Source organism: Capricornis sumatraensis, chromosome 15 (assembly GCF_032405125.1).
Source record: "Capricornis sumatraensis isolate serow.1 chromosome 15, serow.2, whole genome shotgun sequence".
NCBI classification, from domain to species: Eukaryota; Metazoa; Chordata; class Mammalia; order Artiodactyla; family Bovidae; genus Capricornis; species Capricornis sumatraensis.
The window spans coordinates 61,145,253-61,165,229 of record NC_091083.1 but is presented as its reverse complement, the minus strand read 5'-3'; the positions used below and the strand labels follow the sequence as shown (position 1 = coordinate 61,165,229).

The following is a 19,977-nucleotide window of genomic DNA, read 5'->3' as shown; positions in this document are numbered from 1 at the left end:
AGTTCTGACAGTGACTTTTTGAAAACATGTGTTCACATTTTGTTGGGCAAATAACCAGGCTGTTGATTTTTTTTTTTTTTATAAGATTCTCAGAATAGATACAAATAACACAAATCTGTTCTGGGCTCTTCTATCTAAGAAGAAAAGCTAATGATTTCAACCTCTCTAACCTCTCCAACTGCTTCTTCTGGAAAGGGTCTGTTTTCCCTGCTAGACTGGGAGCTCTCCAAAGCAGTGACTATTCCTCAAAATGCCCAAAGGCCAGCCAGCATCTGGAATACAGTGGGTGCTCAATGCATGATCACTGAGCTACAGGACTGCAGGCCAACACTGCCTCAACCCCTGGAGCCTTCCCAACTCATTCTGGCCTGGCTTCTGCTCCTTGGCTTCATTGGGAAGTTCTCACTGAGGTCATTTGCCCATGGCCCTCCTGGGCTTGAGCCAAATCAACCGGCACCTCCCGTCTGCGCCATCGCTACTCTTGCCTGCCCTCTAGGTGGGAGCAGCTCTGGGATGGAGCCCAGGGATTCTTCATCCCTCTTCCCCCAGCACCTCCCGCAGGCTGGTGCCTGGGAGGTGCCGGAGGAACTCTATTACCCAGATGATTTTCCACACAGGGAAAGTGAGCACCTGCCCTCATCTCTAATTTTTTTTTCCCCAATCAGGTTAAGGCTAAGTGATGTTCTGAAGCTCAGAATTGCTTCCTCTTTCATTAGCTAGACTTTGTTGCAGAAATTTCTGCTTTAAAAAAAATCTTAATTTGTGGTGTAGAAAGCCATATAAAACTCTCTTTTTAAACAGAGAAGATTCCAGGGAATCTCTGGGGTTCATCTGTTTTTCTCACAGGAAATGGAAAATACAGAACAACTGGAGTAAAATGCATTACGATTATCAGACAGGAAGCAAGGCTGACTCTGCTCCCACCACACTGACTCTTACAATAGCCTATGACGGGAAAGAATCTGAAAAAGAATATCTATAAGATAAATATATAAAAGATTTATATACATACATAATATATATATAACTGAATCACTTTGCTGTACACCTGAACCTAACGCAACATTGTAAATTACACTTCAATTAAACCACCCCCTCAAAAAAGGGGGGTAAAAATAGAATCAAGTTTGATTTAGAGCAGAAGGCCAAATCCAGCCCACTGCCTGTGTTTGTAAATAAAACTTTATTAGCAAACAACTATGTCCATTACTGAACTGAACTGTGGGTGCTACTTGGAGAAGGAAATGGCAACCCACTCCAGTATTCTTGCCTAGAGAACCCCATGGACAGAGGAGCTTGGTGGGCTGCTGTCCATAGGGTCACACAGAGTCAGACACGACTGAAGCGACTTAGAAGCAGCAGCAGCAGCAGTGGGTGCTACTAGACTACAATGGCAGACTTGAGTGATTGCATTAGGACTTCAGGTCAGCAAAGTCTAAAATGTTTACTGTCTGATCCTTTATGGGAAAAAAAAATGCCCATCTCTGATTTACAGACCAATCTAATGCCTGGATTTCATTCTATTTCCCAACTGTTAATACATTCAAGTTCCTGTTCAAACTAGTTCACTCAACAGGGAGGTTTTTACTTAAAAATTTTTTTGACAATCTTTGATTCAAGTTTATGTAATAGTTCAAGAAAAAGTTCAGTGGTTTGGTTTGGGGCTCAAATTAATATAGTTTCTCCGCCTGGTTGTGGTCCTTGAGCACAACGTTGTTACAAACCTGACCAAAGTGGGCAGGTGAAACAGAATGCTTCCTTCCTGCTCTAGAGGGTGTCTTTTATTCAAGCTTGAACATACTCCACTCCTTCTATTCCAAGAGTCTATCTGTATTCCTCAAACTTAGCTAATCCTATTTCCAACAAAGAAACACACACCATTTGTTGGCATCTAGTTTTCTTCATCAATAGGAGTATACCTTTTTCCAACTTCTTTCATAGCTACCTCTTAAAACCTGAACATTTGGAAAGAAATACACTGTCCCGCAAATACTAATACATTTTCCAAGTCTGTCTTTTGAAGCTAAATATATCTTACAATAACATGGCGGCTGACTTCAGAACTGAAATCCAGCATTAAACTCTTCATATAGATGTTTGATCATATATGAAACTTTCACCTAATTTTTTTAAACTTTTTATTAAGAAAGTTTTCAAACATATGCAAAAATATACTAATATAATAAATCCCCACACCCTTAACCAGCCAGTTTCAACAAGATAAATAGTCTGCCTATTTTTCCCACTCATCTTTCTTTCCAACTTGTTGATTATTTATTGTTTGCTGCAGTATTTTAAAGCAGACCTCACAGATCATATTGTTTTACCCACAAATGCCTATTTGCTTCTGTTAAATAAGGTCTTTCTCCTTCAAACAAAACTATGACACCACTATCACATCTGACAAGATTAATAATAATTCTTAATATAACCTAATACCTGGGTCAAGTTTAATTTTCCCCACTGCCTCAATAATGTCTTTTTATAGCTCGTTTGTTCGACTAAGGATCCAAATATGACCATATATTATATTTTATTGATAGGTCTCTTTATATCTGCAACAGAGTCCCCTCACTTTTTTTCACCCACCACCAGTACACATTTAAATTCTAATTGGTCAAGCAAGCCTTACCTGGAGTGACACCTCTTTAGTCCCCACATGCTTTAATCAACCCAGCCACTGACAGGCTATAAGCCCTTGAGGGAGAGATGCGTCCAGCTCCACCTTCCACGTGCAATCTACCACCAGGACCACTGTGTCTGGCCATCTCACACATTTTTTGCTCTCAAGAGAAGGAATTTGGGTTGCTTCAGCAGGCTAATTCATTAAAATTAAGTCTTTTTTGTGCTCCAATGGCCTGGAGACTGAATGATTTTGAAAAAACATGGCAACCTTTCCTGATGGCTTCTTTTTGAAGTGAGCCAATTTAATCAAGAAATCACAAAGTAAATCAGACAAGCCTTGTAATCCATCTTGGTTACCAGTAATGACATTAATTGAACGCCTAGATCATGGAGGACACTAGGTTATAAAAAGGATGAGCAGTGTCCCTGCCCAAGGAGACTTACAGCCTAGATGGAACGGCTATCCCATCATTTAGACCAAAAAAAGTCCAAGGAGGACAACAGATGCAGAACCCACCCAAACCAACAAACTGTGCCCTACCATTAGCTTAAGAATATTTGTGAGATTGATCTCTGTGATGGAATAAAAAAAGGAAGAGTCAGGACTAGTCAAACCAGTCTGATTGCTAGTTTTGCTAGTTCTATCATTTATGACCTATGCCGTACTGAATAAGTTACTTAACCTCTCTAATTCTGTTTCATCATTTATAAAATAGGAACAATCTCGCCTACCACACAGTAGCAACCCTTAACACAGGAACAGAAAATCTTACATGAATCCCTAGCAGTAATGATGACAGTTAAAATAATAACAGTAATAATCACTGAATGTAATACTCTATGCCAGGCACAGGGCTGTCTTTTTTTTTTAATAATTAATTAATTATTTATCTGCTGGGTCTTAGTTGCAGCTCTTGGGATCTTCAATCTTTGAGGCATGTGTGATTTTTTTAGGTGCAGCATACAAACTCTTAGTTGGGTAATGTGAGACCTAGTTCCCTGACCAAGGATGGAACCCAGGCCCCCTGCTTTGGGGGTGTGAGTCTTAGCCACTGGACCACCAAGGAAGTCCCTAAAACATTTTGTGTCTTCTGTTTCATCTAATCCTCGTATCAGTCCTATGAAGCATCTCCAGTTGTCAGGTCTTCCAGATGAAGAAAGTGAACAAAGGTGAGTGATCGGCTTATGCTGACTCAGCTAAAGACAGGAATGGGTCATTGGACCTCAGGGTTTTTGCCGTAATCACAGTGTAATAATGCCTCCCTAATACCACCACAGTAAAGTGTAAAGGTGGGACCTAGGGCAGCGTAAGTTACTGGGGGGAAAAGGCCCTCTTATTACGGCTATTAAGTAGACCAATTATATTGTAATTTCATAGATACAGCATCCTGAAGCCTCCACCTCTGTGCAATAAGGAAGCCTCAGGAGGCGCCCCGAGTGGCCCTACCCATGGGCTGGGTGTGTTCAGAGCCATGATGCTGGTTTCCTTCTTTACCAAGACAAGTCTTCAGCAGTCTCCTAAACAGTATTGAATGCATTCTTTATTACAAGTGTCACCTAAGATATGTACAAACAGACCCAAAATCAGAATTATTTTCCTATATAATCTCTTAATTCCTTCCTGTACACATATACAGAAAAGACAAAAGGAAGTTAGCTGCCAGAAGAGATCCAATTGCCTGCCACCATCACCCTTTGGGCTGGAAGAAGCACAAGCTGGAATCAAGATTGCTGGGAGAAATATCAATAACCTCAGATATGCAGATGACACCACCCTTATGGCGGAAAGTGAAGAGGAACTAAAAAGCCTCTTGATGAAAGGGAGAGGAGAGTGAAAAAGTTGGCTTAAAGCTCAACATTCAGAAAACGAAGATCATGGCATCTGGTCCCATCACTTCACGGTAAATAGATGGCGAAACAGTAGAAACAGTGTCAGACTTTATTTTTTGGGCTCCAGAATCACTGTAGATGGTGAATGCAGCCATGAGATTAAAAGACACTTACTCCTTGGAAGGAAAGTTATGACCAACCTAGATGGCATATTGAAAAGCAGATATATTACTTTGCCGACTAAGGTCCGTCTAGTCAAGGCTATGGTTTTTCCAGTGGTCATGTATGGATGTGAGAGTTGGACTATGAAGAAAGCTGAGCACCGAAGAATTGATGCTTTTGAACTGTGGTGTTGGAGAAGACTCTTGAGTCCCTTGGACTGCAAGGAGATCCAACCAGTCCATTCTAAAGGAGATCAGCCCTGGGTGTTCTTTGGAAGGAATGATGCTAAAGCTGAAACTCCAGTACTTTAGCCACCTCATGCAAAGAGTTGACTCCTTGGAAAAAACTCAGATGCTGGGAGGGATTGGGGGCAGGAGGAAAAGGGGACGACAGAGGATGAGATGGCTGGATGGCATCACCGACTCGATGGAGGTGAGTTTGAGTGAACCCTGGGAGTTGGTGGACAGGGAGGCCTGGCGTGCTGCACTTCATGGGGTCGCAAAGAGTCGGACACGACTGAGCAACTGAACTGAACTGAACTGAACTGAACTACCCTTTGAAAGTCCAAGCTAGCCAAGTGGAAGAAGCAACTGTGGAACTGAGGCCCCGATCTACAGTTCCAGCAGATATCCTTGCCAACAGCCAGGTGAGGAAAGCCATTTTGAACCCTCCCATCTCCCCAGAGTTCCAGAGAACACATGGGGCTTCTGTATCACCCAGTCAATGCACAGAATTGTTATGCTGTTGATTTAAACCACTAAGTGTTCAGGTAGTTTGTTAGTTAGATAACTGAAATAGCCTAAAACCAGCTTTTCCAGCCAGGCCAAATGTTAAATCTGTGAATGAGAGGTGCCTTAATAGCACCTTCTGTTGCTTATTAAGAGCAATGCTACATTCCTTTCATTCAAAGACACCCATTGGCTGAAACATTTTGTAAACCCACAGCCCACATTGTACCTTGCTCCACAGTAGTCAATAATTATGAATAATGATCACATCAATAAGAATGGCAGGTAATATTTACTGTTTCTTATGTACAAGACTTCATGCTAAACCTTTTATTTTTTATATATTTATTTGGCTGTGCCAGATCTTAGCTGCAGCACACAGGATCTCTGATCTTCATCAAGGCATGCAGGACCTTGTAATTGCAGTATGCAGGATCTTGAGTTACGGCATGCAAACTCTCAGTTGTGGCATGTGAGATCTAGTTCCCCCACCAGGGATTGAACCTGGGCCTCCTGCATTAGAAGCACAGAGTCTTAGCAGCTGGACCACCAAAGAAGTTCCTAAACCTTTTATTAGTTAACCTCTACTAAAGCCCTCTGAGGTGGACCATTATTACGCCCATTCTACAGATGAAGCCAGTGAAGCTCAGAGAGGTACAGTAACTTGGCCAGGAACACACAGCCCGTAAAGACTGGCTCAGGACTTCAACCACTGGCCCCTTCAAGGGTCATTTTACTTTAATAAAGTTGCCTCCTTCTGAAAGAAATGATGTGTATAAATTACACATGTTTCTGAAAGAATAAAATACACATATTTCCAGAAATATGTGTATAAATAAATGTGCCTGACCTATGGTGTTTTCCGTAAACCCCAGTTCTTGTTAGTAGGAAACTTGTAGATGCAGAAGGAAAGAGCACAGTAAGCCCCATTGATGTTGGTTACTGTGATGGTCTGTACAGGCTTCCTTCATCAGCAAGCACCCAGGGTTTGGTAATTATCTGTTTACAAGTTGGCTCTCTCCCTGGCCTGTGAGAGCAGTCACAGTCTCAGGTTCATCTTTGTAGCTTCTGGGATCGGCACATGGCCTGGTCCAGAAACAGGAGGTCCTCAAGAAAAGTTTGCTGAATAGAAAAGAAATGCTTCATTCACCACCAGTGGGAACTTGCCTTAACAGGTACATCTTCTCCACCCATCAGTCCTTAAAGTGAGTCTAAAGGAGAGGGCAGGAAGGTATAGGAGGGAGACCCATCCGAGAAAGGCGGGTACCAGTGGGCTCCTCAGGATGAAACAGGGCTGGGCTTGTGGCCAAGACACTGGAGAAGTCTGTGCGAGTCTGTGGCCGGCCACATGGAGAGCCGGACCTCCCAAACTCCCTGGCATTCTGAGAAGTCCTGGGGGAAACTGGAGACCCTTGCTGGAAGCCCCCCGACCCCGGAGGGGACCACCCCTCCTCCCGCCGGGAATCGCCAGGATGAACGAAGGACTAGCTCTCCCGGGCCACAGCGGGAGGAGGAGGAGGAGGAGGAGGAAGAGAAACAAAGTAACAGGAAGTCAGAAGTTTTCCAACAACAAAAATCCTCTCCACGGCGGGGAGGGCTCCCCGTCCTCGGCCGCCCCGCCCAGTGAGGAGGGACCGCCACAAGTGATCAAGGCAATTGGGGGTCCCCCTAGTCTGGTTCCAACACGAAGAGCCCAGCCTGTAGATCCCACACCCGGCTTCTGAGCACCCCTAATTCTGCGAGAAGTTCCCAGGGAGGGGCGGGATGCCCCAACTGTTACTTACAATCGTCTAAGTCATCCTGCAAGTCCACAAAGTTCAGGGGCATCTCTGAAAACCAAGAGACACACAAGGAGTTACGAGGGGGATGCGGCAGGTGGGCTCAGGGACGGGCGGGGGGGGGGTCCTCGGGCCTCGTGGGGTGGTTCCGGCTGAAGGGGAGGGGGGTGCCCCAGGAGCTGGACCCCCCATTCACCCGCCATCTTGGGATGACCTGGAGGCGGGGCCGGCGCCCGAGGGGCGGGGCCTGAGGGATAAGGGCGGGGCATATGGCGTAGTGTCCCGCCCCCTCACGGCCAGCCCGGCCCCCGAGCCCGGGCCTCCCCGCGAGCCTCGCTGCGCCGGCCGGCCCCGCCCTCTCGGCGAAGGTGGCTGCCGAAGTGGGCGGGGAGGTCAGGTGACCCGGCCGGCGTCCCAAGATGGCGGCTGCGGTGGCGCCCGGGAACCCGCGGCACCGTCCGGGCTGCTAAGACGGGCCCCGCGCGACTGGCGACGGACGGCCCGGGCCGAGGGCCAGCGAACGGGCGGCCGCCGCCTCTGCGCGCCCCGCGGCCGGGGCTAGGCCGTGTGGCGGCGGCGCCGGGGGATGCTCGTGCTGGGCCGGGCCTCTCCCTTCTCAACTTAGGGCGGCGGCGGGCCCGCGCCCCTGGCTCCCAGGCCATGGCGCTGAGGGAGCTCAAAGTGTGTCTGCTGGGGGTGAGTGGCGGCGGGCCGACCGGGAGGGCCGCGGGAGGCCGGGCGGGCCGCAGACCCGGGCGTGCCCACGTCCCCTCCGCCCCTTCCCCCAGACTGGGTGCGGGACACCGCCTACCTGCCCAGACCCTCGCTTCGGTCCCCTGGGCCGTCCCGCCCACCTGGCCGCACCCTCCTGAAGGATTTGCAGTCGGTAGGGTTCACCCTTGTCCCTCCCTGGTGCCCAGGGACTCTTCCTGCCCCACAAAGGGTGAAGAGTCGTCCCTGCCCTTCCATTGCTTCTGGGTTAAGAGCACTCTTAAATAGTTTCCCCAGGTACTGGTTAGGAGTTGGCCAAGGCTTGCAGAGTAAGACTAGGAACAGGTCTCTATGTTTTACAAGCAGCATTAGTCTGCCTTCCTGTCTGCTTGGCGTTTTTGAACTTGTGGAATATCCCTGATACTTCAGGCAGATTTACCTTCCTGGGGCGGGAGTGGGGACATTCAAATCAGAAAGCCCCCAAAACTGGTTTGAAGCTTCAGCTTCCTAACTTGTCAAGGCAACTTTGCAATTTCAGAGCATACTTTCTGAAGTTGATGCTCTCTTACCAGAGTTGCTGCTTTAAAGACTGAGAAAGATTTCAATTACTAGTCTTACCCCTTCCCAGATTGGGTGGGGCTGGGATGTATCAGGAATTACTCAGAAGTAGTTCAGGAGTTCATTCTTAACATAGACTTGTTAGAGAGCAATTGAGTTTGTCACTTTGCACACTGGGCAGAAACTTGGGGTCTTTCAGAAGATCCTCACATCTTTTGTAAACTCAGATATCCTCTCCTACAATACATTTTGAAATCTTTATCATTACTCCACTGAATTTTTATGAAAACCTCCTTTACGTTTCTTTAAAATTCACCTATCCAGGATGATTCTTCCAAAATCCTGAACTTAGGGCACAAGGCAGGTTTTGGTAAGTGCCAGCAAGTAACTTTTTCTTCTTCACCTCTCTCATTGTATTTCAGGATACAGGTGTGGGTAAATCAAGTATTGTGTGGCGGTTTGTGGAAGACAGTTTTGATCCGAACATCAACCCAACAATAGGGTAAGAGATTATGTTTACTGAATATGCATCTAAGGGTGTACTGAAAAGTCCTTTCAAACAAAGATGTGTTATGAGGGTAGGCGTCCCCATTCTAAAAGCTAGTGAATTTGGAGACAGTGATTACCATCATCTCTAGAACTTGAAACAGTAGAGCAAGGATTGATGTGTTTTAGGAAAATCGTCTTTTAACTTGTGAGGAGTGAAAACTTGAAAGTGAAAGTATGGAATTAAAGTTTTACTTACTAGAATATACGTAGAGCCTTCGATCTGTGAATAGGAACAGCAAATTTCACCTTGAAGTAAGGCAGAGGAAGAGAGGTCTTAATGCTTTTTTTCCCTGGCATGTCAACTAAAAGATACTTTAGATGGCTTTAGCTCTTCCTGAAAAATAGTTTGGAGTCTGAACCCTTCTCACACATTTCAGCACTATGGCTGCACATTCCAGTAGCAGTGATGAATTAACAGAGTAATATCAAAATGTAAGCCTTTTGGAGGTATCTGGTTCATAGGAAAAGTGAAACTGACTGGCTATAGGTTTTTGACTCTAAACTTTTCAGGCTGTTTAAATATCGTACTGTTAATACTTCCTCTGTGAGAAGTTGTGTTTTGTGTCTTTTAATACTCTTGTTAAGCTTATAAAACTAGGTAGTTCCTATGCAAAGCCTCACCCAATTGGTTGTTTCCACTTAAAGAAAAATTCTGTTCTGCCTAATTGGGAAATAATTCACAGCGTGCACGTCCACGTTTGAAGGCGTCAAGATGAAACAACCACTGACTCTCTGAAATTCAAGTGACTTTGAATGTTCTTCAGGAAAGGACTGGGCGTGTCTGCACGTGTAATGTGTGAACTCATCCTCCTCTAGGCCTGCCTGTCACTACCTGCGTGGGAAAGTGAAGGGACAGGAAGTGACAGGCCTTGCTGCTGCCTCAGGGAGTGACACACCTCACGCTAGTCAGCGCCCCAGACCCCACCGCCAGCTTGGTTAGAGGTGCTGCCTCACCAGAGAAGAGGGGGTGCTGAAGGTCTCTCTGGTGCTCACACGGAGGTCCGTGGCCCTGTTCTGAGCGGCCAGTCCTCCCCGTTTGACCGCGTACCCAGTCCCCAAGCCCAGCTGTCTTCCCCGTTTAGTCTGGGTGAATGTCTCACAGGCAAGAGTGATGTGAGGCTTTCCCGTCATCTCCTCCATCCTTCCCTGTTTCTCTGTCCTTGGCATGTGTCTTCCTCCTTTACGATCAACCCCATGCACGCCTGAGCTCAGGAGCAACCCCCGACTCCTTCCCCAGCCCTGCCTACAGACCTGCTCCCCTGAGACAGGGCCATTCCCCAGGCCTGCTGGGCAAATTGGGGGCTCTGGAACAAGAGCTTACTGCTTCTTCAGCCCCCTGCCAACCATCCCACCCCTCTGCTCTGCTGAAATCACCTTCCCTCAGGACCTGCTTCTGTCTCACTGACAAAGCCAAGGGCTGTTTCCTTTCATTATTGCTCATCCAGTGCCGGCTGTATGCCAGATGCTAGCCTGGGTGCTGGCGATTCGGAGCAGGGCTCAGCAGACCCTGGCCGTTTGGCCCACTTCTCGATTCAAAGATAAAGCCTTACTGAGACACAGCATACCTGTTCATTTATATGTGGTCTCCGCTGCTTTTTGGCTCCAGGGCAGAGTTGAATAGCTGTGACTGTGACCCCATGGTCCACAATGCCCAGAGTATTTATTATTTAGAGCTTTTCAGGAAAAGTTGACCAGCCCCTCCTGCCCTCAGGTACCTGCCAAGAAGGAGAGAGACATGCTGTGTAACCAAAGCACAGGAAGTGAGTTCTTTGGCCATTTTCTGTGCTCTGAAGGAGGAATGTGGAGGCCCAGTGAGAGCATGTAGCCAGGGCCTGACCCTGGCCCAGGGCTCTGCCAGTTCCCAAGGTGCCTTGCGGTGAAAGTATGAAGCACTTAGAAGCCCTGACATCTCAATATTGATAAATGAGTAGATTATATTTCAGAAGATAGTTTAGAGACAAAAGTTTCTGAAGAGTGGAAGGTAGCTGTTTGTGGTGTTGAGGGCGGTGAGTAGCATGGGGGACAGGGCATGTTGGACGGGCGGCCCGGAGGCGGACAGGCTGCAGGCCCAGGCCACGGGTGTTCTTTCTCTCCCTGTGTGCTCGCGTGCTCTTCAGTCTTCTGCCTGCCCCTCCTCCTCTGCTGAGTTCACACCTGTAGGTCTTCCTGATGCATCCTGCCTGACTCCTCTGTGCCTTTCCCAAACATGTAGGGGCTCTGCATATGCGTGACTAAGCTCAGGAGCTCCCCATCAGAGGCCTGGCCCTCTGCGCCTCTTTCCATGGACCTTATGGTAGAGAAAAGGCATGTCCTCAGGTACTCAAGCCAGAACCCTGGGCATCCTTTCTAGATCCCCTCCTACTGTCGCTTCTCCCTGAGAGAGGGACAGTGTATGCATGTTAACATGCATACTGCTAATTCTTAATCCCTTCTCTTCTCCCCTACCCGATCCCCCAGTTTTATGCATTATCTAGTGCTTGTTTTCTTGGGAGATGGAAACTTAGTAATCCTGCTTCTCTTACCTCTCCTGCTTCATTTGCCCTCCTCCTTCCGTGTTTCCATTAAAACTCTAGCACTGAGCGGCAACTCCCTGAAGCCAACATGAGTCACTTGCTCCTGTCCAGGACTCTTCAATATCCTTTCATCCCTGTTACTTTGTTGACTTCTAGACCTTCATCTTCCCTGATGGTGGTCCAGACATGGACATTGCCACCTACCAGCTGGTTAACTCTGAATCTGTTTCCCCATCAGCAAAATCGTAGTAATAACTGGCACCAACTCTGTATGAGATACGTCTTTTCAAATGTTCAGCTAAGTGCCAGGGATACTGGGGCTCAATACATGATAGCGTTGTTTTTAAAATATTTAGATCTTCTTAAAACCTTTCAAAATTACTTTTACCAAAGTAATGTGTGTGTGGTTTTTTTCTGTAATAGCGAGGCTTATAAGTTAAGTATTAACAGTTCCCTGGTCCACTCTGACTCACTCCCTAGAGGCATCTACTTTTGTGATGGTTTTAGCTGTTTTTTTTTTATGATCTTTCCTCCAGATTTTTTGGTTAACATGCATATACTGCTAATTCTTGATCCCTTCTCTTCTCCCCTACCCCATCCCCCAATTTTAGGCATTTTCTAGTGCTTGTTTTCTTGGGAGATGGAAACTTAGTAATCCTTCTTCTCTTACCTCTCCTGCTTCATTTGCCCTCCTCCTTCCATGTTTCCATTACAGCTCTAGCACTGAGCGGCAGTGTAGCGCCTGCAAGGTCTCCAGCTGGTCTAGCTCCCTTCACATCCCAGGTCTAACACATAGTTGCTCTGTGGCCTTGAGCAAAGTATTTAACCTCTTTGTGACTAAATTTGCACATTGGGGATAATTAGTTGCCTCTAATTATAGAGCTGTGAAAATCAAGTTAAAATAGGTAAAAATTGCTTAGAATGGTACTTTCATATGGTAAGCATTTGTTATTCCTTAGCAACTGATATTTTTTGATAAACTTCTAACACTCCAGTACTCTTGCCTGGAAAATCCCATGGACAGAGAAGCATGGTAGGCTGCAGTCCATGGGGTCGCTAAGAGTCAGACACGACTGAGCAACTTCACTTTCACTTTTCACTTTCATGCATTGGAGAAGGAAATGGCAACCCACTCCAGTGTTCTTGCCTGGAGAATCCAAGGGACAGGGGAGCCTGGTGGGCTGCTGTCTCTGGGGTCGCACAGAGTCGGACACGACTGAAGCGACTTAGCAGCAGCAGCAGCAACTGATATTTTTTGATAAACTTCTAACACTATAGTTTTTTTAAACTGTATTTAAATGGAATTAGTAGATATTGTTTTGTATCTGCTTGTTTTATTCATACTTTGTAAGGTTCATCTGTGTCATTTCATGTAATGATACTTTATTCTTTTTCATCTCTGTACAGTAAGTATCCCATTGGATAAATACACTAAATGCACCAGTTCATTCTACTGTCAGAATTGTGGTTGTTTCTAGTCAGGGTTTGGGAATTGGCGGGGGAATTCCTGGCTCAGAAGGAATGTGTATCGTAACTCTAGTAGATGTTTTCTGAAGTATTGTGTCAGTTTATGTTCCTGCCAGCAGTGTTTGGGAGTTCCAGTTGCTTCATGTCCCCTACAACATTAGCTGTCATCAGTCTCAATTTAGCTGTGTTGGAGGATTGGTGGTACTGCCTTATTCTGGTTTTAATTCCTGTTTCCCATAAGACTGCAGCTACTGAACACATTTTCATATCTTCATTGGTCACCTGGATACGTTGCCTGTTTGAGAATCTTGTTCATTTTTCTGTTGAGTTGTTAGTCATATTCTCATTGACTTATGGGTGTGATGTATTCTGGATATTGTAGATTCTGTGGTCATTTGTTGCATCTGACTATTGCAGATACTTTCTCGCACTCTGTGACTATCCTTTTCACTCTCTGCATCTTTTAATGAAGGGTTGTTACTTTTAATATATCCATTTGATCAGTCTTTCAATGAAAGATATTATGTTAGTGCTTTTTATGTCCTTTTAATAAACTTTGATTTACCAAAGTCATGAAAATACACTCCTGTTATCCTATAGAAATTTTGTTTTGCTTCTCAGATTTAGATTTAATTTTTACCTAGGATTAATTTCTTTATGAGATGTAAAATTAGGTTGTGGGGGATTGTCTTTTTTTTTTTTCTTTTAATTCTAGCAGAGATTTACATCTCACTTTTTTTTTAAAAAAGATTATCCATAATTCACTGTTGTGTACCGAGAGCTGTGACTGTCATAAATTGATCATCTGTATTTCTAGTGCACTTTTTATGGATTTTTTTAATTGTATCCCATCGATCTGTGTTTTAGTTTTTTTTGTAATTTTATTTATTTGTTTTTATTTCTGACTATGCTGGATCTTGGTTGCCGCCTGGGCTTTTCTCTAGTTCCGGCAGGCAAGGACTGCTCTCCAGTTGCAATGCCCAGGCTCTCGTTGCAGTGGCTTCTCTTGTTGTGGAGCACAGGCTCCGGGGTGTGTGGGCTTCAGTGGTTGCAGTGCATGGGCTCATTAGTTGCGGTTCCCTGGCTGTAGAGCACAGGCTCAGTAGTTGTGGTGCACGGGCTTAGTTGCTCTGCGGCATGTGGGATCTTCCCTGACCAGGGATTGAACTCTTATCTCCTGCATTGGCTGGCAGAGTCTTAGCTGCTGAGCCACCAGGTAAGCCCTGATCTGTGTTTTTAATTGACTGACTCAAGTATAGTTTACATACAATAAAATGCACCCATTTTTAGTGAACATTTTGATGAATTCTGACAAATTGGGGAAGGAAATGGCAACCCACTCCAGTACTCTTGCCTGGAAAATCCCATGGACGGAGGAGCCTGGTAGGCTGCAGTCCATGGGATCGGTGAGAGTCGGACACGACTGAGCGACTTCACTTTCACTTTTCACTTTCATGCATTGGAGAAGGAAATGGCAACCCACTCCAGTGTTCTTGCCTGGAAAATCCCACGGACGGAGGAGCCTGGTGGGCTGCCGTCCATGGGATCGCTAAGAGTCGGACACGACTGAGCGACTTCACTTTCAGTTCCTTTAATAGTTATGGGCCTATTCATTTCTTCCTGAGTAAGTTTTGGTATTAATAGTTTGTGTCTTGCAAAGAATTTGTCCATTGTTTTGGTCTTTTAATTTATTGGCATAAAGTTGTTCATAATATTCCTCTACTATCATTTTAATGTCATTAGAATCTGTCTAGCTATTTTAATGGTCTTCTCAAAGAACCAGTTTTTTATTGTATTAATATTTCACAGTTTTTTCCCACTTTCCTTTATCATTGATCTTTACTTTTATCTTCATTTTTTCCCTTCCTTTTCTTATTTTGATTTAATTTCTTCTTTTTTAGTTTTTTTTCAAGTGGAAGCTTAGCATATTGACTTTTAAGGCTTTTTACATGTATGCAATTAGAACTATAAATTTGTCTGTAAGTACTGGTTTGGGTGAAATATCATAGATTTTGATGATTGTATTTTCATTTTCATTTAGTTCCAAGTATTTCTTTCCCTTGTGACTTTTTAGTTGTTTGGAAGTATGTTTTCTAACTTCCAATTATTTGGGGATTTTCCATAAATTTTCAACTACTATGATTTGTAGTTTAAATCCACTGGATCAGAGGACGTAACTCATTAAATTATTTCACACCTCTTTACATTTAACGCTTATTTTATGGCCTAGCATGTGATCTTCATGAATGTTCCATGTTTAGCAGAAAAGAATATGTTTTGCGGCTGTAAATGTGTTCTGTAAATGTTAAACAATCAGCTTGACTAATAGCACTGTTCCTTTCCTCTGTATATTTAACTCATTCTTTTCCCCCTCATTTGCAGGGAAAGGGGTGTTTGAAATCCAACCCTAATTGAAGATTTGTCTAGTTCTGTTTTTAGTTTAATCAATTTTGGTTGATATGTTTTGAAGCTCTTACTATTGAGCATATCTATTAATACATTTTATTTATTTATTTTTATTTTTATTTTTACTTTATTTTGCTTTACAATTCTGTATTGGTCTTGCCACAAACATTTTATTGTTTTTATTCTTGATAGCATGACCCTTTTGTTATCATGAAATGTCCCTCTTTTTCCCTGGCAACAGTCCTGAGTCTGAATTCTTCTCGGTCTTATATGAATACACACTCTTCAGCTCCGTGTTGATTAGTGTTTGCATATCTTTTCCCATCCATTTACATTCAGCCTATTTCTATCTTTATATCTAAAGTGAGTTTTTGCAGATAGACAGCATTATGGGTCTCACGTTTTAACTGGAGTAGTTGCACCAGCTGTCTAATACAGTTGTAGGTAGCTGCATGTGACTATCTGAACTTAAGTATAAATTTTATCTTGAGTTCCTTGGTCACACTAGCTACCGTTCAGGTTCTCCTTGTGGAAGGCTCTGTTGTACAGTACTGGTTTAGACCATTTTTATTTTTTATAGCTATCAATATGGCTTGGCTTAAATCTGCCATCTTGCTGTATTTTTCTACTTGCCCCTTATTAATGGTTCCATTTTCTCTCTGCTACTGGCTTTTTAGCCCTACCTCTTCTGTTGTTTTAGTGGTTGTGCTTTGATTTGCAATATACTTCTTTATCATTCTTCCTTCAAATAACGGACAGTTTCACATATAGTATAGGAACCTTACAGGAGTATGCTTTCATTTCTCCTCGCTGATCCATAGTGTTATTACTGTCATATATTTTGCTTCTGCATCTTATAAAACCCACAGTACAGTTGTTTTTTTGTTTTGTGGGTTTTTTTGCCTTAGTCAGTGATCTTTGAAAGAGACTATTAGTCCTTTTTTTTGGTCCTTGTCCCAGTGTCACAGTTTCTTAATTCCTCTATCTGTGTAATAAGTCTCTCTGTCCAGTGGAGTGAGTACTTCTGTGTTATTCTTCAATAATTTCTTGGCTATTCTTGGCCTGTTACATTTCCATGTGAACATTCGTGTTCTCTTTTTTCATACCAACACACTAATTCCCATTGTGTTTTTGATTGACGTTTCATTGAATTTATAGATTGGTTTGGAGAGAAATGACATCTATATGATATTGCATCTCTAATATATGAAATGTATTCTTCCATTTGTTAGGCTTTTTTAATTTTTCCTGAGCATTTTTTCTGCTTTTCTGTTTAGTGGCCTGGTACATCTTTCGTCAGATTTTATCCAACTGGTTTGATGTTTCAATGTAGTTTTCTGCTGTTTTTGTGCTAAATGGTATTGCTTTGAAGTCTTCATTTCTAATCCTTAAACTTTTTGTATCTTTTAATGAGTTGAGTAGGATCTCTAGTTCAGTTTTGAATAGAAATGATCATACTGGATATTCTAATCTTAGCAGGTAAGTTTTCACTATTATGCCACTAAATATGTTTGCTGTAGGGTTTTTATACACACACCTTAGCATATTACAGAGTGCCTTTTTTAAATCATATGCTGGAGTTTTTTTTGTTGGTTTTTTTTTAAGTGTGAAGTGTGGATGGAGATTTTTATTCATTTATTGGCTTGATTGTGTAATTACTTTTTTATGCTATTAGTGTGGTAAATTGTTGAATTTTCATGGAATAAATCCACTTATATTGTGATATATTATTCTTTTTACATATCACTGGCTTTAATTTACTCTCTTTTAGAACGCCCATGTATGTTTATGAGTAAGATTGTCATGAAGTATCCCTTTCTGTAATGTACATGTCAGGTTTGGTATGAAAGTTTTGCTTCCCTGATGAAACTATTAATAGTTGAGAAGCTCTTTTATGAAAGAGTTTGTAAAAAAAAAAAAAAAATGCTGCTATGACTTTTAAATGATTAGCAAAATGCATGTGGGCTTTGAGTTGTCCTTGTGTAATAGGGTTTAAGAAGTCAATTTCATTCATAGTTGTAAGGTTATTCATTTTCAGGTTTTCTATTTCTTGCTTTGATTTTAATAGATTGTGGGTTGTTTGTTTAAGGATTTTGACTATTTTCATATACTTCTCTCAATTTATTGTCAAAAAGATGTTAACATTTTATTCTGTTTACATTTTACACATATCCCTTTTACATTTCTGATACTGGTTTTGCCTTTGATGAGCTCTACAGTCTTTCTTCTTTATTTCATTAATCCATGCTCCTATTCTTTATAGTTTCTGTCCTGTTCAACATGCTAATTTTTTCTAAATTCTTGAGAGAGATAGTTATATAATTGATTTTCACTCCTTATTTTCAGTTGCATTCCTTGTTTTAAAACTGTAGTCATCGCTTTTACCAGATCAGACTAGTTTTTATAAAATATCATCTCAGTCATTCATTTCGAAATATTTTCAAGTTTCTATTATGATTTCCTCTTTGATCCAAACATCATTTAGATGTGTTTGTTGAATCCCAAATATAGGGAAATTTTCTAGTTAATATTTTTAGTGATTACTGCATAATTGCATTGAAATTAGCAAACATATTTAAATCCTTTATTACTGATATAATTTGCAGTTTGCCTGGCATATGTTGATTTTGGTAAGTGTTTCATATGTGTTTGAAAAGATGGCATACTTTATCTGTTTTGCAGCTGCATTAAGTACTTAACAAATCTAGAATCCTATATCTTACTACAGTACAAACCTTCTACCATCTGAGCTGTTCTCTTTAGCTCTGGCAACGCACTTTGCCTTGAGGTCTAATTGTGACTGTTAATATAACAGCACTATTTCCTGTGGTCAGTATTTGCGTGGCGCATCTTTGTCTCTTTTTTGTTTTTTAACCTTTCTGTATCTTTTTACTTAAGGTGGGTTTCTTGTAAGCAGCTTATGATTTGAATTTTATAATATTATATATATTCCATATAACCACCCCTAATCAAGATCCAGAGATTTCCATCATCTCAGAAGTCTGTTTCTGTGAGTCCCACTCCCCATAAGTGGCATCTGTGCTGACTTCAGTCACTGTGGATTAATTTGGCTGTTCTTGAATTTTACGTAAGTGAAATAATACAGAATGCACTCTTTGGTGTCCTGTTTCTTCCCCATAAAACAATGTTTCAGAGATTCAACCATATTGTTGTATGTATCATAATCTTTTTTTTTAATTGGTGACTGATACTCTCCTATGTGAATAGGTAACTGTTTGTTTACCCATTTTCCTGGTTATGGACATCCAGGTTGTTTTCAGTTTGGGGCTGTTATGAATATAGTACTGTGATCATTCTTTTACAACGCTTTTTGTAGTCATAGGTTTTCATTTCCTTTGGGTAAATAACTAAGAGTAGAATTTCTAGTTCATAGGAAAGTTGCATTTATAGAACTTAGTATGAAGTTGTCAACTTGGATGTATCATTTTACCCTCCCACCTGCAGTGTACAGAAGTCCAGTTGCCCTACATCCTCACCAGTTGTCTTTTTAACTTCAGTTTTCCTAGTGGATTTAAAATGGTATCTCATTGTGCTTTTAATCTGCATTTCCCAGATGACTAGTAATATTAAGCATCTTTGCATGTGTTTCTTTGTCATTCACTATGAAGCCACTACTCAAGTCTTTTGCCCATTTTTTCTTACTTTTTGCCTTATCTCTTACAGACGTGTAGAAATTCTTTACATATTACAAATAGAACTCTTGTCAGATATATTTATCGTGAATATTTTCCTGCATTCCGTGGCTTGCCTTTTCATTTTCTTAATGATGTCTTCTAATGAGGAGTTTTGATTTTAATGAAGTCCATACTAGCAATTGGTCTTCCTGGGTTCATGCTTTTTTTGGTCCTCTAAATAAACACTGCTTGCCCTAAGTTCTCAAAGATGTTCTCCTATGTTTCATCATAGTTTTAGCTTTACTTTTAGTTGTTTTAGCTTTAGTTTTAGTTCTTTGATCCATCTCAGATTAATTTTTCTGTATTCTGTGAAGTAGAGGTAAGATTCATTATTTTCTGATGTAATTATCCAGTTGTCCCAGCATCATTTGTTGAAAGCCTTTCTATCCCCATTGAGTAGCCTTGGCATCTTAATAAATCATAATATTGAGTCTTCTGATCCGTGAACATGGTGTCTTTCTCCATTTACTTAGGTCTCCTTTAGTTTGTCTCTGCATCATTTTGTATTCAATGCAGGAGTCTTAAAAAAGTGTTTTTGTTGAAAAATCTTGCCTAAGTATTAATGTTTTTTAAACTACTGTAAATGGAATTATATTTTTATCTGCAGTTTTTTGTAGAAACACCATTGAATTTCACATGTTTACCTTGTATACTTTAATACTGTTAAATTCACCTTTTTTTGATAACTGTTTTGTAGAGTCCTTATAATTTTTTGCATCCATGATTATGTTGTCTGAGAATAATTCCTTTTAATTTTTTCAATACCATGCTGCATTGTCTAGAACAACCATATTGAATAAAACTAGTGAACAATATCCTTGCCTTTTCCCAGTCTTAGTGGGAGAGCATTTAACATTGTACCCTTAAGTATGATGTCCACTGTAGGGTGCTCATTGTTAAGAAAATTTCTTCTTTTTCTGGTTTGCTGAAAGTTTTTTTTTTTTTTAATCAAGAA

At 42.1% G+C, this 19,977-nt stretch overlaps 1 protein-coding gene across 2 annotated transcripts in view; it reads left to right on the top strand.

The window, feature by feature from the left end:
• The first annotated feature begins 7,727 nt into the window (after positions 1-7,727).
• Positions 7,728-19,977, top strand: part of RAB22A (RAB22A, member RAS oncogene family) — a 45,970-nt gene continuing 33,720 nt past the window's right edge. For both annotated transcript variants that reach the window (XM_068987232.1, XM_068987233.1), the window contains exons 1-2: positions 7,728-7,819; positions 8,815-8,894. In XM_068987232.1, the coding sequence (XP_068843333.1) occupies positions 7,784-7,819; positions 8,815-8,894 (116 nt within the window). In that variant the 5' untranslated portion in view covers positions 7,728-7,783. The remainder of the gene's footprint in view (positions 7,820-8,814; positions 8,895-19,977) is intronic.